This window comes from Tubulanus polymorphus, chromosome 3, assembly GCF_964204645.1.
Source record: "Tubulanus polymorphus chromosome 3, tnTubPoly1.2, whole genome shotgun sequence".
Lineage (NCBI taxonomy): Eukaryota > Metazoa > Nemertea > Palaeonemertea > Tubulaniformes > Tubulanidae > Tubulanus > Tubulanus polymorphus.
Window position 1 is genome coordinate 27,149,799 of NC_134027.1, and position 12,585 is coordinate 27,162,383.

General features: G+C 37.7%; 6 protein-coding genes across 6 annotated transcripts; 3 read left to right on the forward strand and 3 right to left on the reverse strand.

The window, feature by feature from the left end:
- Positions 1-216: 216 nt before the first annotated feature.
- LOC141901733 (uncharacterized) lies at positions 217-5,222 on the reverse strand. The gene is made up of 6 exons (XM_074789168.1): positions 5,100-5,222; positions 4,822-4,898; positions 3,145-3,438; positions 2,472-2,636; positions 2,147-2,392; positions 217-1,594 (listed from the first exon to the last, which is right to left on the reverse strand). Exons 1-6 carry the CDS (start codon positions 5,212-5,214, stop codon positions 1,133-1,135), a joined length of 1,359 nt encoding a protein of 452 aa, XP_074645269.1. The 5' UTR covers positions 5,215-5,222; the 3' UTR covers positions 217-1,132.
- Positions 5,223-5,292: 70 nt separating this feature from the next.
- On the forward strand, positions 5,293-6,168 carry LOC141902521 (small ribosomal subunit protein mS25-like). The gene is made up of 4 exons (XM_074790293.1): positions 5,293-5,483; positions 5,574-5,680; positions 5,775-5,862; positions 5,951-6,168. The coding sequence occupies exons 1-4, from the start codon at positions 5,338-5,340 to the stop codon at positions 6,132-6,134; spliced, it is 525 nt and encodes a 174-aa protein (XP_074646394.1). The 5' UTR covers positions 5,293-5,337; the 3' UTR covers positions 6,135-6,168.
- A 369-nt stretch (positions 6,169-6,537) lies between these two features.
- Positions 6,538-8,140, reverse strand: LOC141901845 (dolichol-phosphate mannosyltransferase subunit 1-like). The gene is made up of 7 exons (XM_074789352.1): positions 7,967-8,140; positions 7,558-7,657; positions 7,319-7,429; positions 7,113-7,234; positions 6,953-7,021; positions 6,747-6,861; positions 6,538-6,678 (listed from the first exon to the last, which is right to left on the reverse strand). The coding sequence occupies exons 1-7, from the start codon at positions 8,065-8,067 to the stop codon at positions 6,574-6,576; spliced, it is 723 nt and encodes a 240-aa protein (XP_074645453.1). The 5' UTR covers positions 8,068-8,140; the 3' UTR covers positions 6,538-6,573.
- Positions 8,141-8,757: 617 nt separating this feature from the next.
- Positions 8,758-9,546, forward strand: LOC141902745 (PXMP2/4 family protein 2-like). The gene has a single exon (XM_074790612.1). It carries the CDS (start codon positions 8,873-8,875, stop codon positions 9,455-9,457), a length of 585 nt encoding a protein of 194 aa, XP_074646713.1. The 5' UTR covers positions 8,758-8,872; the 3' UTR covers positions 9,458-9,546.
- Positions 9,547-10,458: 912 nt separating this feature from the next.
- LOC141902629 (PXMP2/4 family protein 2-like) lies at positions 10,459-11,723 on the forward strand. The gene is made up of 2 exons (XM_074790452.1): positions 10,459-10,583; positions 10,683-11,723. The coding sequence occupies exon 2, from the start codon at positions 10,721-10,723 to the stop codon at positions 11,423-11,425; it is 705 nt and encodes a 234-aa protein (XP_074646553.1). The 5' UTR covers positions 10,459-10,583; positions 10,683-10,720; the 3' UTR covers positions 11,426-11,723.
- A 104-nt stretch (positions 11,724-11,827) lies between these two features.
- On the reverse strand, positions 11,828-12,457 carry LOC141902266 (mpv17-like protein 2). The gene has a single exon (XM_074789913.1). The coding sequence runs from the start codon at positions 12,455-12,457 to the stop codon at positions 11,828-11,830; it is 630 nt and encodes a 209-aa protein (XP_074646014.1).
- Between the last annotated feature and the right edge of the window lie 128 nt (positions 12,458-12,585).

Here is a 12,585-nt window from a genome sequence, read left to right on the forward strand (position 1 = left end):
TGTGGTGTAAGTTTTATACTGTTTTGAATTTCTCCTCTTGTTTTCACTGATATGACAGAATGCAAACAAGACTTCGACTTTGTGACGACAGCGAATCAGTTTTTTTTCTGAGGAACATCTACCGGTACCCCAGATATAACGATGGATCAACATACTCTACAAAAATAGAAAACCTTTTATAATCATAACATCTTTATTTTCAAGAGAAAAGCCCTACAAAAACATACAAACTAATACATCGTTTAGATATAGAACATTCTTCATCCGATGACGTTGATTGAAATATTTTCAGTTAAGAAAATTTTACTTCGTACAAATATCTTTAAAATGTATATTTTTCAGGTGCTGAAATGAAGAAATATTCACACATTAACATTTCTAAAACTAAAACTTCCAAATTCTATCGAGATGCTGCGTTGTAAAACTGTTTAAAAAGCAAGATACAATTCGGTCGATTAACTGAATGAACAGCAGTATGAAAACAGCCCAAAACTAATTTACACAGGTGAATAAATCACTCAAAATATCAATAACCAATCAACTATAACTGTAAAATACTAAAAACAAATGAATAAATGCAATGAGAGGATGAATCTTGGGTATTCATACAAAATAGAAAAGTAACCAGTGAAATCTATATACAGAGTCTCTCTCGAAAATACAACAACTAGAATTTCGTTTTCAGCATCTTAGAGTACAAAAATAGAAGAATTCAATAACGTACAATTATATTTTTTTCAGATGGTATTATTTTCAGTTTAAATTACCGTTTCACTGGTCTTACTTATCGGTCGTTCATGTATAAAACCAACCCACAGATTTCAGAGAACACGTTTATGATTAATACATCTAGACTTTCATTATATCAATGTCTAGTTTAAACTTTGATTTCGCAATGAAATTAATGAGTTATTTTCATTTACAACTAATGTTAGTAAATACACTGTAAACTTGATGTTAGTTAAAAACGAAAGTTTCAAATGTTCATAAAGCATGTGCCAAGACCAATTATTGGCTTCTCCTGATGGATAAATGGTCCGAATGCCCCCTGGGCATCATAGATGTTTGTTAATACATGCTTTATGAATGGGAACTAACTAACCTAACAACTACATGTAGTCTAATCACTCTCTTATTGTTGTTTACCAGTATTTGAATCAATCTCGTTAGTGGCAACTTCACCGTTTTCAACTTTACACGTATCAGCTTCAATAAGTAAATCTTCACGATCATTAATCTCATTATCACTACTATTCTCAGATACTGGTTGTTTCTCATCAGGTTTAGTTATGTTATTATCATCATCACCACGCAGTGACAAACAATCGAAAATGCGTCGAGCAAATGATTTTATTTCCGGGTGAGTACATTGCGTCAGTACGAATACTTTACTTCGTAACTTATGACCGTCCACTCCGTAGATTTGGTTATGCGTAGTTTCGGGCGAAGCGGCTTTAAACCGCGTCGGAAGATTAAACGACGTTATGTTGAAATCACGAACCGTTTCGACGACGTTCGTCAGAAACGTCACCCACCGAATCAACACGGCATCGTTACCATCCATTACGAGTAGCGATAGAAAACACATCGGAGCCTGAAATAATACACGAGTTTTCAAATATACTTTCGTTAGAAATGAATATAGATTTCATCGAAGTTTTTCTAATTATACAACGGTAAATTCAAACTTTAACAGTTAAATCATTATCTGATAAATCATCACATTACTGAAAGTTGTTTAGTTTTAGGTTCCGAATTTGTATTTACAATTTATTTCACTAAGCGGAAAACATTATTTGGATAAGTCGTCACATTATTGAAGTCGTTTCTATTTTTGAGTCCCATATATATTTCTAATTCAATCTACTAAAGTGTAAGTCATCAGTTGGAGAAATTGTCACATTAACGAAGTCAATAGTTAGCACTAAAAGGGTTAAATTCGTATTTTGGATAAGTCATCAAATCACTGAGGCTGTCTCTATTATTGAGTCCCAATTTGTATTTCTAATACAATTCACTAAGTTAAAGTCATCATTTGGATAAGTCGTCGCATTACTGAAGTCATCTCTATTTCTGAGTCCCAATCTATATTTCTAATTCAATATAATGATCGTCAAATATAAGCAGCGAGCTGCTGTGTATTTACCTTTGCGGCAAGAAGGTATGGCACCATATCACTATTAGTGGATAGATTAACAAGAATTCTCAATGCTTGTATAACGATAGCTGGTCTCGTAGAAGACAATAATTCATAAAGATGTTGTATATATTGCGTGTAGTGTTTATGAGTAGTTTGAAGCACGCACAGATTCGTCAGCGGTTGTAAAAGCGATAGATGGATTTCCGAGTTCGATGTTTTCTCGCTAAGTTTGATCAACGTCGGAATATTCTCCTGGAAAACACGCGAAGAAATCAAAATAACATTTTCCACGCAATTTCACTGATTAATGTTCGAATGATATATAACTTACTGCTAATGAATCTTGATTTTCAGAGTTCATTGAAAGGTTATTAATAGCAGCACAAATAGATTGAAGCAAGTGATCGCTTCTGTCGTATCCGGCTTCCTCTGCCATTAATTGACTGTGCAGTAGAACGGTTAATTTAGACAGACACCCGGCTTCTCGCAAAGCATTCTAAAATAATCAAACACTTCCGTTAAGAACAGCATGAAACGGAATCATTGTTAAGTCCTCTACAGGGGCCGGTTGCAAAGTTATGGCTTCGACTTAAGACCAGTCTAAGACCAACTTAGTCCTATAGCCAATCTAACAACTTAAGACCAGATTAAGATTTTAAACCACTTTTGGACTTTAGTCACGACAGTGCAACTGGCCCCAGGGTCTCCCCAGATCAGTTATTCCTGGATTTAAGGAGAAAATTTCAACTGTACTGATTATGGCGTAGTTAACAGTACAACCTACGAGCAATTATCTGAAGTTATCTATAAGCAGTAGGTACAAGTAGGTACAACTAAGCATTTCTAAAATAAATGCCTATTTCTCGAAATCGAAGGAGTTTTAAAGGGGTTTCTGACATTTTGCTCAAATTAAAGGGGTTTCAAGCACCTTTAAAAGCAATTTCTGTTTTAAGGAGTTTTTAAGGAATCAAGGATTTATGTTCTATTGAATCATCTATTTTTACCTGACTCGAAGTGAAAGCTGCACAATTAGCTACGATATTTAGAACCTTCGCCGTAGCGTCAGGATCGGCGTTCGGTTGGAGCAGAGCGATTAAAACCTTCGCTTGTCGAACATCCAGAGATCCGGCGCCTCCTTCGTCTAATTCACGAATAGTCGTCCAAACATCAGCTGTAGTTAGATTCTGTATCGGTGACGGAACTCGTGGTTTCTCATCCACTGGTTTGTTTAGCATCTGCTGCTGCTGCTGCTGCTGGTTCTGTTTTATTTCTTTTTCAATTTCACCTGTCTGTGATCCCTGTTAAATATAAATCATATTCATTATCATTGAAGCCGTACTCTATCTATCAATATGAAATGTTAGATATGATAATAAACTGAAGCCTACATTTATTCAGGATATAATTTTCGAAAGCATTTAACTCAACGTTATAACATCCGAGTGTCCATCGTTCAACACCTTTCCCTCGAGGTGCAGCAAACTGTGAACATCAACTGTACACAGTTTGTCAGACTTTGTAGTATAGTTTAACAGATATCCAATAGATGGCGAATGTATCAACCCTGCTTTACGAAAAATGGACACCGAGAAGATTAGTCCATGCAACGCAGACATTTCAAAATGATCGACAAAATCCTATTATATACTATCCCTAATAAACATGAAAAACAGCATTTTTTAAACAGCCAAAACCATGCGTATTGAACTAGAGTGTATTTGTTATACCTGCTCCTGCTGTTCACTCCTCACTGATTGTAACTGATTCAGTTGCGTAGCTAAAACTTCAGGCGGAATTGTGAAATATGCGCCTTGTTCAGGACGAGGGGATGAACACTGAAATTCAGCTGGTAAATCACATAAATCAAGGGTATTTAACTGAGGTTCACTTTTAATACGTATAAACTGATCAGTTCTAGTAACTTCCTCTTCAACATTGCGATAATAAGGCGACATCGACGCCCCTTCCTCGGGCCTCGGACTCGAACACGGGTATTCCTCGGGTATATCGGGTAAATCAAGCGTAATCAGTTTTGGACCGCTGATCACATGACGAAGACATTCACTTTCAGTTGTTCGAGTTTCAATGAATTTCTTCTTCGATTTGCTAAACCTCGTCGAACCCGGGTACGACGAAATCGCTTCAGCTTTAGAAATAGATTCAGCTAAAATAACTTCATCTTCTTTCACCAGTGAAGTTAAATTTTCCGACGATTCTGATTCGGATTTTTTCTGTTCCGGATTCTTCGACGTAACTTCAGGCCAAACATCCGAACCAATTCGAAAGAAACAATGTTGAACCGGAGATAAAGGAAGCTGATCCTCGGAGAGAAAAGACTTTACGCTATCGGGAAATGAATTTGCCGAAGTAAACACTGAATCATAGAATGAATCACTCGTATTCCTAAAGTGAAAACTACCTTTACTATTATCGATACTATCGGTGGACCGCTGGGCTTCAAAGCGACTGTGAATCCGTTTCAAGATTAATGATGATTCAGGAGATGAGGAATCCTTACAATTGCGCTGTTCAATGATTTGAGAAGTTGCACAATCCTTGCAGCCGCCGCTGTATAACTTACTGCTGTTGGAATCAGGTCGATTCTGCGAACAATTTGACTTCAGTTTGTTTTCATTGTTGACTTGATACAAACTGAAAGGAAGAAACCTGCTGCAACTCACCCCGTTCACAGTTGCTGCAGCTGCTGCTGCTGTTGTCTTCTGTTGCGCTGTTTCACTGTGATTCTCATTTTCAGTTTCTAAAACACATAAAGAACACAACAAGAAACAGATCAATTCACAGTTTGATGAAAGATGGAGAAGCAAGGATCGACTGATGTCTCAGACGAGATCGAGGAGTTTAGTTTTAGGATGGATGGATTTTGAGATGTTCTGATCTTCTCACGACAAAACGTGACCATTTAAAACACATATCGCGATTGATTTCACAAGCTACAGACCTTGACGCTTTCTTGATGCTAAATACTGGTGAATTCTGTAACCCAAATACAGACAGCCGGCCAGAAATGAGACGAAAATAACGGCCTTTCTTTTATTAGCCGTGGGGGCCGCCATTTTGACCTTCAGGGATCATGTGACTTGTTCAATTCAATTTCACTTTATTGAGCATGTAAGGTGGCAGCACCGGCCGGTAATAATTAACTAGAGTAGACAAGTCGAGTTGAAAACTTTACAATTATGCCTTTTATGAGAGGAGCAGCGCCTATTAGGCGAACATTACAATACCTAGAGAAAGGATCAATAGTTTTAAAAGACAAGATAAAAGTTGTAACGATCAGTTATTGTACGAGTTTAAATCGTAAAGCTAGGAACGATGGAACAAGGTGAGCCGGGTCGGGTGCAGCTACTAATTACCGCATAACGTCCGATCAAAATCTCTTCCAACCTACATCGATACATCTCTTTAATTGCAGGAAATTTGTGTTTTGGCATTTACCACAATTACAATACAAGAATCCGGATGTACAGATTTTGACGTTCAGAGATATGACTCCATCTCCTTTTATAACTGCATATTTAGGTGAGTCTTGCTTGAATACACGGTTTGTCGATGGAAATTAATTCATAATTTTGTAATAAATGTTATTTGAAGTGTGTTGTTTGTTCTATTTCAGAAAATGATAAAAAGATACTTATTGAAACTGAAGGAAGAACTAAAGAAGAGATACACAATCATGTACAACTGGTGCTTGGCAAATCTGTGTAAGAACCTCCCCTCGCCCCCCCCCCTCTCTCCTACCACCCAGATATAAATCTACAAATCTAAACTTCTCACTTCTATTGTTTTTAGAGAGAAATTGAAGGTAGAAAAGACGGAAGAAACAATAAATCCAGCTAATTTTGGTAATGGATTCCAGCGCTGGTGTATATGCGAGGTACCCGGACAAGTTCCGTGTCCGGCGTTCGTGCCGTTACCAGAAGAAATGACGGGAAAATATAAAGTTAAAAAATATCAAGAGTCGCAAGAATCTTAATCAAAGACAGTATTTGGATCTATTACTTCAATCATGCAGTTTTGTGTTAGATGAAATCAGTTTTTTGTAAATAAATTATTCTCAAAATTAATGAATTTTGGTTTGTTTTCTTTGTGCTGAGGTACTTTCCAGAAATTCAAGATAATCTGTGGAATTTACCCATATATTTCCTCCTATATTTGGTAAAATTTTTGAAATGACTTTCCTGAAAGAAAAATTTAAAAGCGATGGATCTCAAAAATGCCTCCAATTCTCGAGGTCCAGTTTCAAGTTTTTAGTGAAGTTCTTGGTTTGAATAACTATCAATGAGGATAACAATTCAAATTCAACAGTTTTAAGCTTAAACTTATACCATAAAACTGGACTCTGTTCCAAATGAGACGATAACATTAAAATTCCTCAAATTCTACGAATATATGATATTTATTTATTTCTGGAATTAAGTCGTAGCAAACAATGTTAAAAGTCCTTTCACGAAGCCGATGATTTCATTTCCACCGAGTTTTGATTCTCCGTAAACGCGATCCACGAATGTAATCGGTACCTAGAAATATACAAACATATCATGAATAACAATCGAGATGGTTAGATAATGAATGAGTATATATTAACCTCTCCGATTGTGAATCCGAATTGTCGCGCTCTGATGATCATCTCCATTTGAAAAACGTAACCTTTTGAGACGCATGATTCGACTAATTTCTGCAGAACATCTTTCTTATACAATCTGTTGAATGATTATTAACAAAAATAAAATTTTTAAATATAGTAAAACATGCTGAGGAGCTGAAAGCAATTCTGAAGACGTCCATTTTTACCTAAAGCTTCCGGTAAGATCTGATGCTCCTGGTCTTAATAAAATCTGAGAAACGTAATTTGCACCTCGACTGAAAAAAATATAAACATTTTCAAATATGTAAAAATCAGGAAATTCCAGATTAATTTTTTCCCTGCACAGAAATCGGACTCTTTTCTGACCTGATGAGTTTCCTCTTAAAATCCCAACCATAAACACCACCATTTCCTAAATAACGAGTTCCCGAAACAACGTCGTAATCGGCCTCTTTCTGCAGTCTGATGAACTCTGCAATAAATTTAGGCTGGAAATAAAGGAAAAGATTTATCAATTTGTCACAGTAAAAACTTAATTCCATTATTTCATCAAATAGTGAATAATTGCATACGTGATGGGATAAATCGGCATCCATGATGAAAATAAAATTCCCAGTCGCACTTTTTATTCCATGAATATAAGCCGTTCCGAGTCCAAGTTTTTTAGCTCTGGGTCTCAACACCTGAAAAAAAATCGACATAAAAATCTAGTATTTCAACAAGAGATGATTATGCAAGAGATGTTCGAGATGTAACAAGAGATGATTATGCTGGATAGAAAAGCTCAATCTCCTCCAACTAGTCTACTTACAATTTTATCTTTTCCGTAAATGACCTGCAACTGTTTTGCAACTTCTAAAGTACCGTCTGGGCTTCCATCATCAATAATTATTATCTCATATAGAAATTTACTACAAAATCAAGGAAATAATAAAAAAGTAAACAATCAATCAGGACATATTTCAAGACATTTCTGTATGTAAATAAATGATTCGGTTTAAAGGATTTTTTCCCATCTAATTTGCAACAGATTCTGATACACCACACGGAGGACTGGCGCAAAAGATATTTTACCCGATAGAGAATTAAAGGTAAGAACGTTCATAGTTTTCTATATGCTACCTACTGGGGTCAAATAATAATAGGTTTTTTGTGCCGAAATGATATATGATGAGAATTGTCTCATTCTTCGCATTTTTTTATCTGAAATTAAAACTCACCCTTCACTGAAATATTTAACAAGTAGCCACACAATTAATGGTAAATTGTCTCGTTCATTGTATGTCGGTAAAAGAACGGAATATTTGTTTGTTTTGGTCATTTTTCGTTAAAAAATGATCGCAGTTCGGTCAAAAATCTTCAAACCGGAAATGCGCAACCGGCTCCACATGTAATCAATACCGCTCGCTTCAAAATATTCATATTACTCGCGTGCAACAGTCATGAATACTTTCCGTCGGACTAGTTCACAAATTTACCGTCTATGTTATGCATAGGGGCAGCACTTAACGGTCAAATTCTGTCACCGGTCGGAGGCGGCGGGCCGGCTGACGGACACATTACGTGCCTGTCGTAACTTTTCTTTGGCTGCCAAATATTCGAACTAATTCATCGGTCTTTAGATAATGAAAATCTTAAGTTGATAACTGATAGATCGAGGCGGTGAGGATCTTAATAGTGGATATTTCTCAACCAAAGACGACGGGATTTCCCAGGTGACCGAGCGACCCGGTGAAAACTGAACTGAATTGTAGTGATTACTTTATTACTTGCGCATTACTATTTATGATCTGCTAAAAGCACCGCACACCAGAATAACCACAGAATCTGAGCTCTATGGAATGATACATAATTCGGGGTTGCCCCACGCGATATTTAATCGGCTTACACGTGACTGCACCTGGAGGGGTGCAGCATATTATGGATGATTCCACATAGATTACAAGCTGTCGCAATCATTTCCTTAAAACTTTTTCTGCACGATCCGCGAATAACATCGGTCGATCATGTTTCCAGCTGTCCGAGCTTTCGTTCGTACGACAACCACGATAGTTTTATCAAAAACTCCACCGCGAGTTAAACGAACTTTCGACAAAGTTTTCGGTAAATATTTACTAATAACGAACATGTCACTAGCGACGACTTCAGCACTGACCGCGGATTTCTTACAACAGAAATATGAAATCTACTGCGATCGTCAAGATGGACTGGATAAGATTCGTTCGAAAAATATCGGCACGGCTTCTTTTCTAACATCACCGCTATTACATTATTGGTATATAGGATTAGACGCGTTAGTACCGGGAACTGGATTTCGAGTACTCGTAAAAAAAGTAATTCTAGATAATACGTTCGGTATCCCGGTCGATGTGGGCAGTTTCCTCAGTATTATGTCGTATTTGGAAGGGAAATCGTTCCAGGAATTCAAAGAGGCGATAATGGATAAAGGCAAAGAGATAGTTACAGTAGAATTGATAACATGTATTCCAGTAGCGATCATACAGTTCGGAATAATCCCGTTAAGATTTCGCGTAGCGTTCGACAGCGCTGTAACTTTGTGTTTCGATTATTTATATTCGTATGTTTACTTTAAGAAACACGACCCGGAAGATGAGACGATATTAGATATAATATCGTCGCATTCAGAAGACGATCCGTTAGCTCACGGTACGACTGGAGGTCATATCATGAAAATATCAGCGAGATGTTAAAGAATTTGACAAACGGGAAATGATTGGCAGGCGCTAATGAGAGTAAAAAAGTGAGAACATTTTCAGGTATATTCGTTCGTACAGTAGTTCAGTGGGTGGCCAGTGGGTGGCCAGTGGGTGGCCAGTGGGTGGCCAGTCGTGGCCTCTTGATCGTTTCACAATGTTTCAGAGACAGTTATTAGTTTGCGCACATTAATAGAAAGATAATCCTAATCAATTTAGTTTTGTTTTATCCTAATATTCTGTTAAACAACGTTGTTTTCATAAAAATAAAGTATATTTTGTTCACACTCCAATTAGTAATTTGAATTCGGTTCATCTATCACAAATTGCCGTACTCGATTTTGCGCGACCGCAGCCTCCCGATCGAGCACACCTCCTCAGAATCTGGCCCGGCATTCATTAATTTTTCCAAACGGTAGTGCGGTGTGCCGGTAGCGAGTGGGTATTACGACCAGGATTTTCGAGATTTCGGGTAAGATTTTTGCAAATCCCCAGTGTGGGCAGCGGATGGTCACAGAGTGCGCCCGGGCCTCTGCGGCGCTCCGGTCGATCGAGTTGCCCAGAAAGACCACAAAAGCGTTTGAATTTGCCACTCATCCTCTCGAAAATAGTCGGGTTTGTTTCTTCTAAATCGATGCCGGCGCGCCGAGACGGGGACTCGACAACCACACCAACCCACGCGACACTGGCCCGGCGTGGCTGGCGGCCGGGCCGGGCCTTCTCTGGACCGGCCGGCCCGCACGCAGCGTCTTTGAATTAGATCCGTCGAGTTAAAATTCCCAATCATCTCATTCAATGCCCATCACTCTCTCTCTCCTGGTCGCAGCCCCTGTGTCCCAATTCATCAACTTGACTCATCGAATTCACACCCGTACGCGCTTCATTTCTCCCAGTTTTTTTCCTAGTATGTTAATGCAGATAAATAAAAATCATAACTTTGAATTGATTGAATTAACTGATCGCCAGTAGGCGGTACTCTGGTCGATTATTCCAATCAATTCTAATTTACATTACGCAATCATGTGTGGATGAAAACAGGCTACAGAGACTCGTTACGCACCAATGAACTGATTGTTTTTGGTATTTTCAAAACACTGTATGAAATCTTTACAGTAAGGAGAGTGTAAGTGATCTTGAATTTCCTCTCTGGTGGTATATGATTGGATTTGTGATCCCCTTTTTAAAATAGGCCTATTCTTAGAAAATTCTAATCTTGTTACAGATTTTTATTGTCCGAGACAGCATTGACCAAATGAGATCATGTTTCCAGCTGTTCGAGCTTTCGTTCGTACGACAACCACGATGGTTTTATCAAAAACTCCACCGCGAGTTAAACGAACTTTCAACAAAGTTTTCGGTAAATATTTACTAATAACAAACATGTCACTAGCGACGACTTCAGCACTGACCGCGGATTTCTTACAACAGAAATATGAAATCTACTGCGATCGTCAAGATGGACTCGATAAAAACCGTTCCAAAAATATCGGATGTTCGTCGCTGATTAGTTCACCGTTATTACACTATTGGTATATAGGATTAGACGTTTTATTCCCGGGAACTGGAGCGCGAGTTCTCGTTAAAAAGATTCTACTCGATAACGTTATCGGAATTCCAGCGGACATCGTTTGTTTTCTCAGTATTATGTCGTATTTGGAAGGGAAGTCGTTTCAGAATTTCAAATCTTCTTTATTAGAGAAAGGAAAAGAGATATTCACGATCGAGATTTTAGTTTGCGCTCCGGCCGCTGTTGTTCGGTTCGGGCTAATTCCGTTAAGATTTCGCGTAGCGTTCGATAGCGCTTTAACTTTGTGTTTCGATTATCTATATTCGTATGTTTACTTTAAGAAACACGACCCGGAAGATGAGACGATATTAGATATAATATCGTCGCATTCAGAGGACGATCCGTTAGCTCACGGTACGACTGGAGGTCATATCATGAAAATATCAGCGAGATGTTAGAAGGATATGTGTCTCTAAATCGGTCGTCTCTATTCTCAGGGCTTTTTCATCTACAGTATTAGATGGTATTAATAGATGATAGTAGAATCCCCGGTACACTCAGACGTGGAGAATAGATCATAAAATTGAAACCCACGGGTTGACTCTCATGGTTTAAACATTGAAAATGTTGAGCCAGATCGTGTTATTTAAATGTAATTAACATATGAAATACTGGTAGTCAATTTATTGTTTTAATGAGTTTGTAAATAATCTACATAATTGTTAAGAATTTATAGAATAACTGAGTTTATAGAATGTGCACCAATGAAGTGATTTTATTTATACAACTAATGTACATGAACTGAAGACATGTTATTTTTATCAGAATAAAAGTTAAAATTGCGGGTTAATTTAAACTTCCTATTTTGTTTTCACGGATTCATACTTCAGCCACGATTGATAAACGTCAATAGAAAGTCCGACCATGTTGTCAAACATGACGCGATACGCGAGAGGAATAATTGAATAAGTCATAAAAGTCACCGGCATGAAAACAATGAGGCTCGTTTTTAATAATTCACGGCCTTTAGTTCGTAGTTCTTCGCGAACGTACGACCAGTGATAGTTTCCCTCGAGTGCGGCCATAGTCGTGAAAAACATCGCCGTATTTACGGGTTGTGAGATAACGCAATCGAGGACGAGTTTCTTCATAACTGCGATAAATCCACGTCCCGTAATCAACTTATCGATCATATAAAACCAGTAATGATTAAACGGCCCGGTTACGAAACCTTTCACCGACATACGACACGTTCTCTGATAATCAATGCGGTCTTTATGATCGCGTAGTGGTTTACAGTAAACCGGACTAGTGCATCTATTAGATCGGGTTTCTATCTGATAACGTTGTTGTATGAAATCTCCGATACCTCCCGATATTACGGTTATGCTCGTATTCACTATCAGTGAATATTTACTAAAAACAGTAGAAATCTTCGTCAGTATTGATCGATTACGTATAATCCACATGTGAATCAATAATTCATTCATTGTTTAATAATTAATAAGAGTCCGATACATACTCTCTCCTATTTAATGAAGGTACATGGAATCGAGCCAGATTTGCTGATGTAATAGTTAAAACATGTGATGCATGTTTAACCTATATTCATGTATTT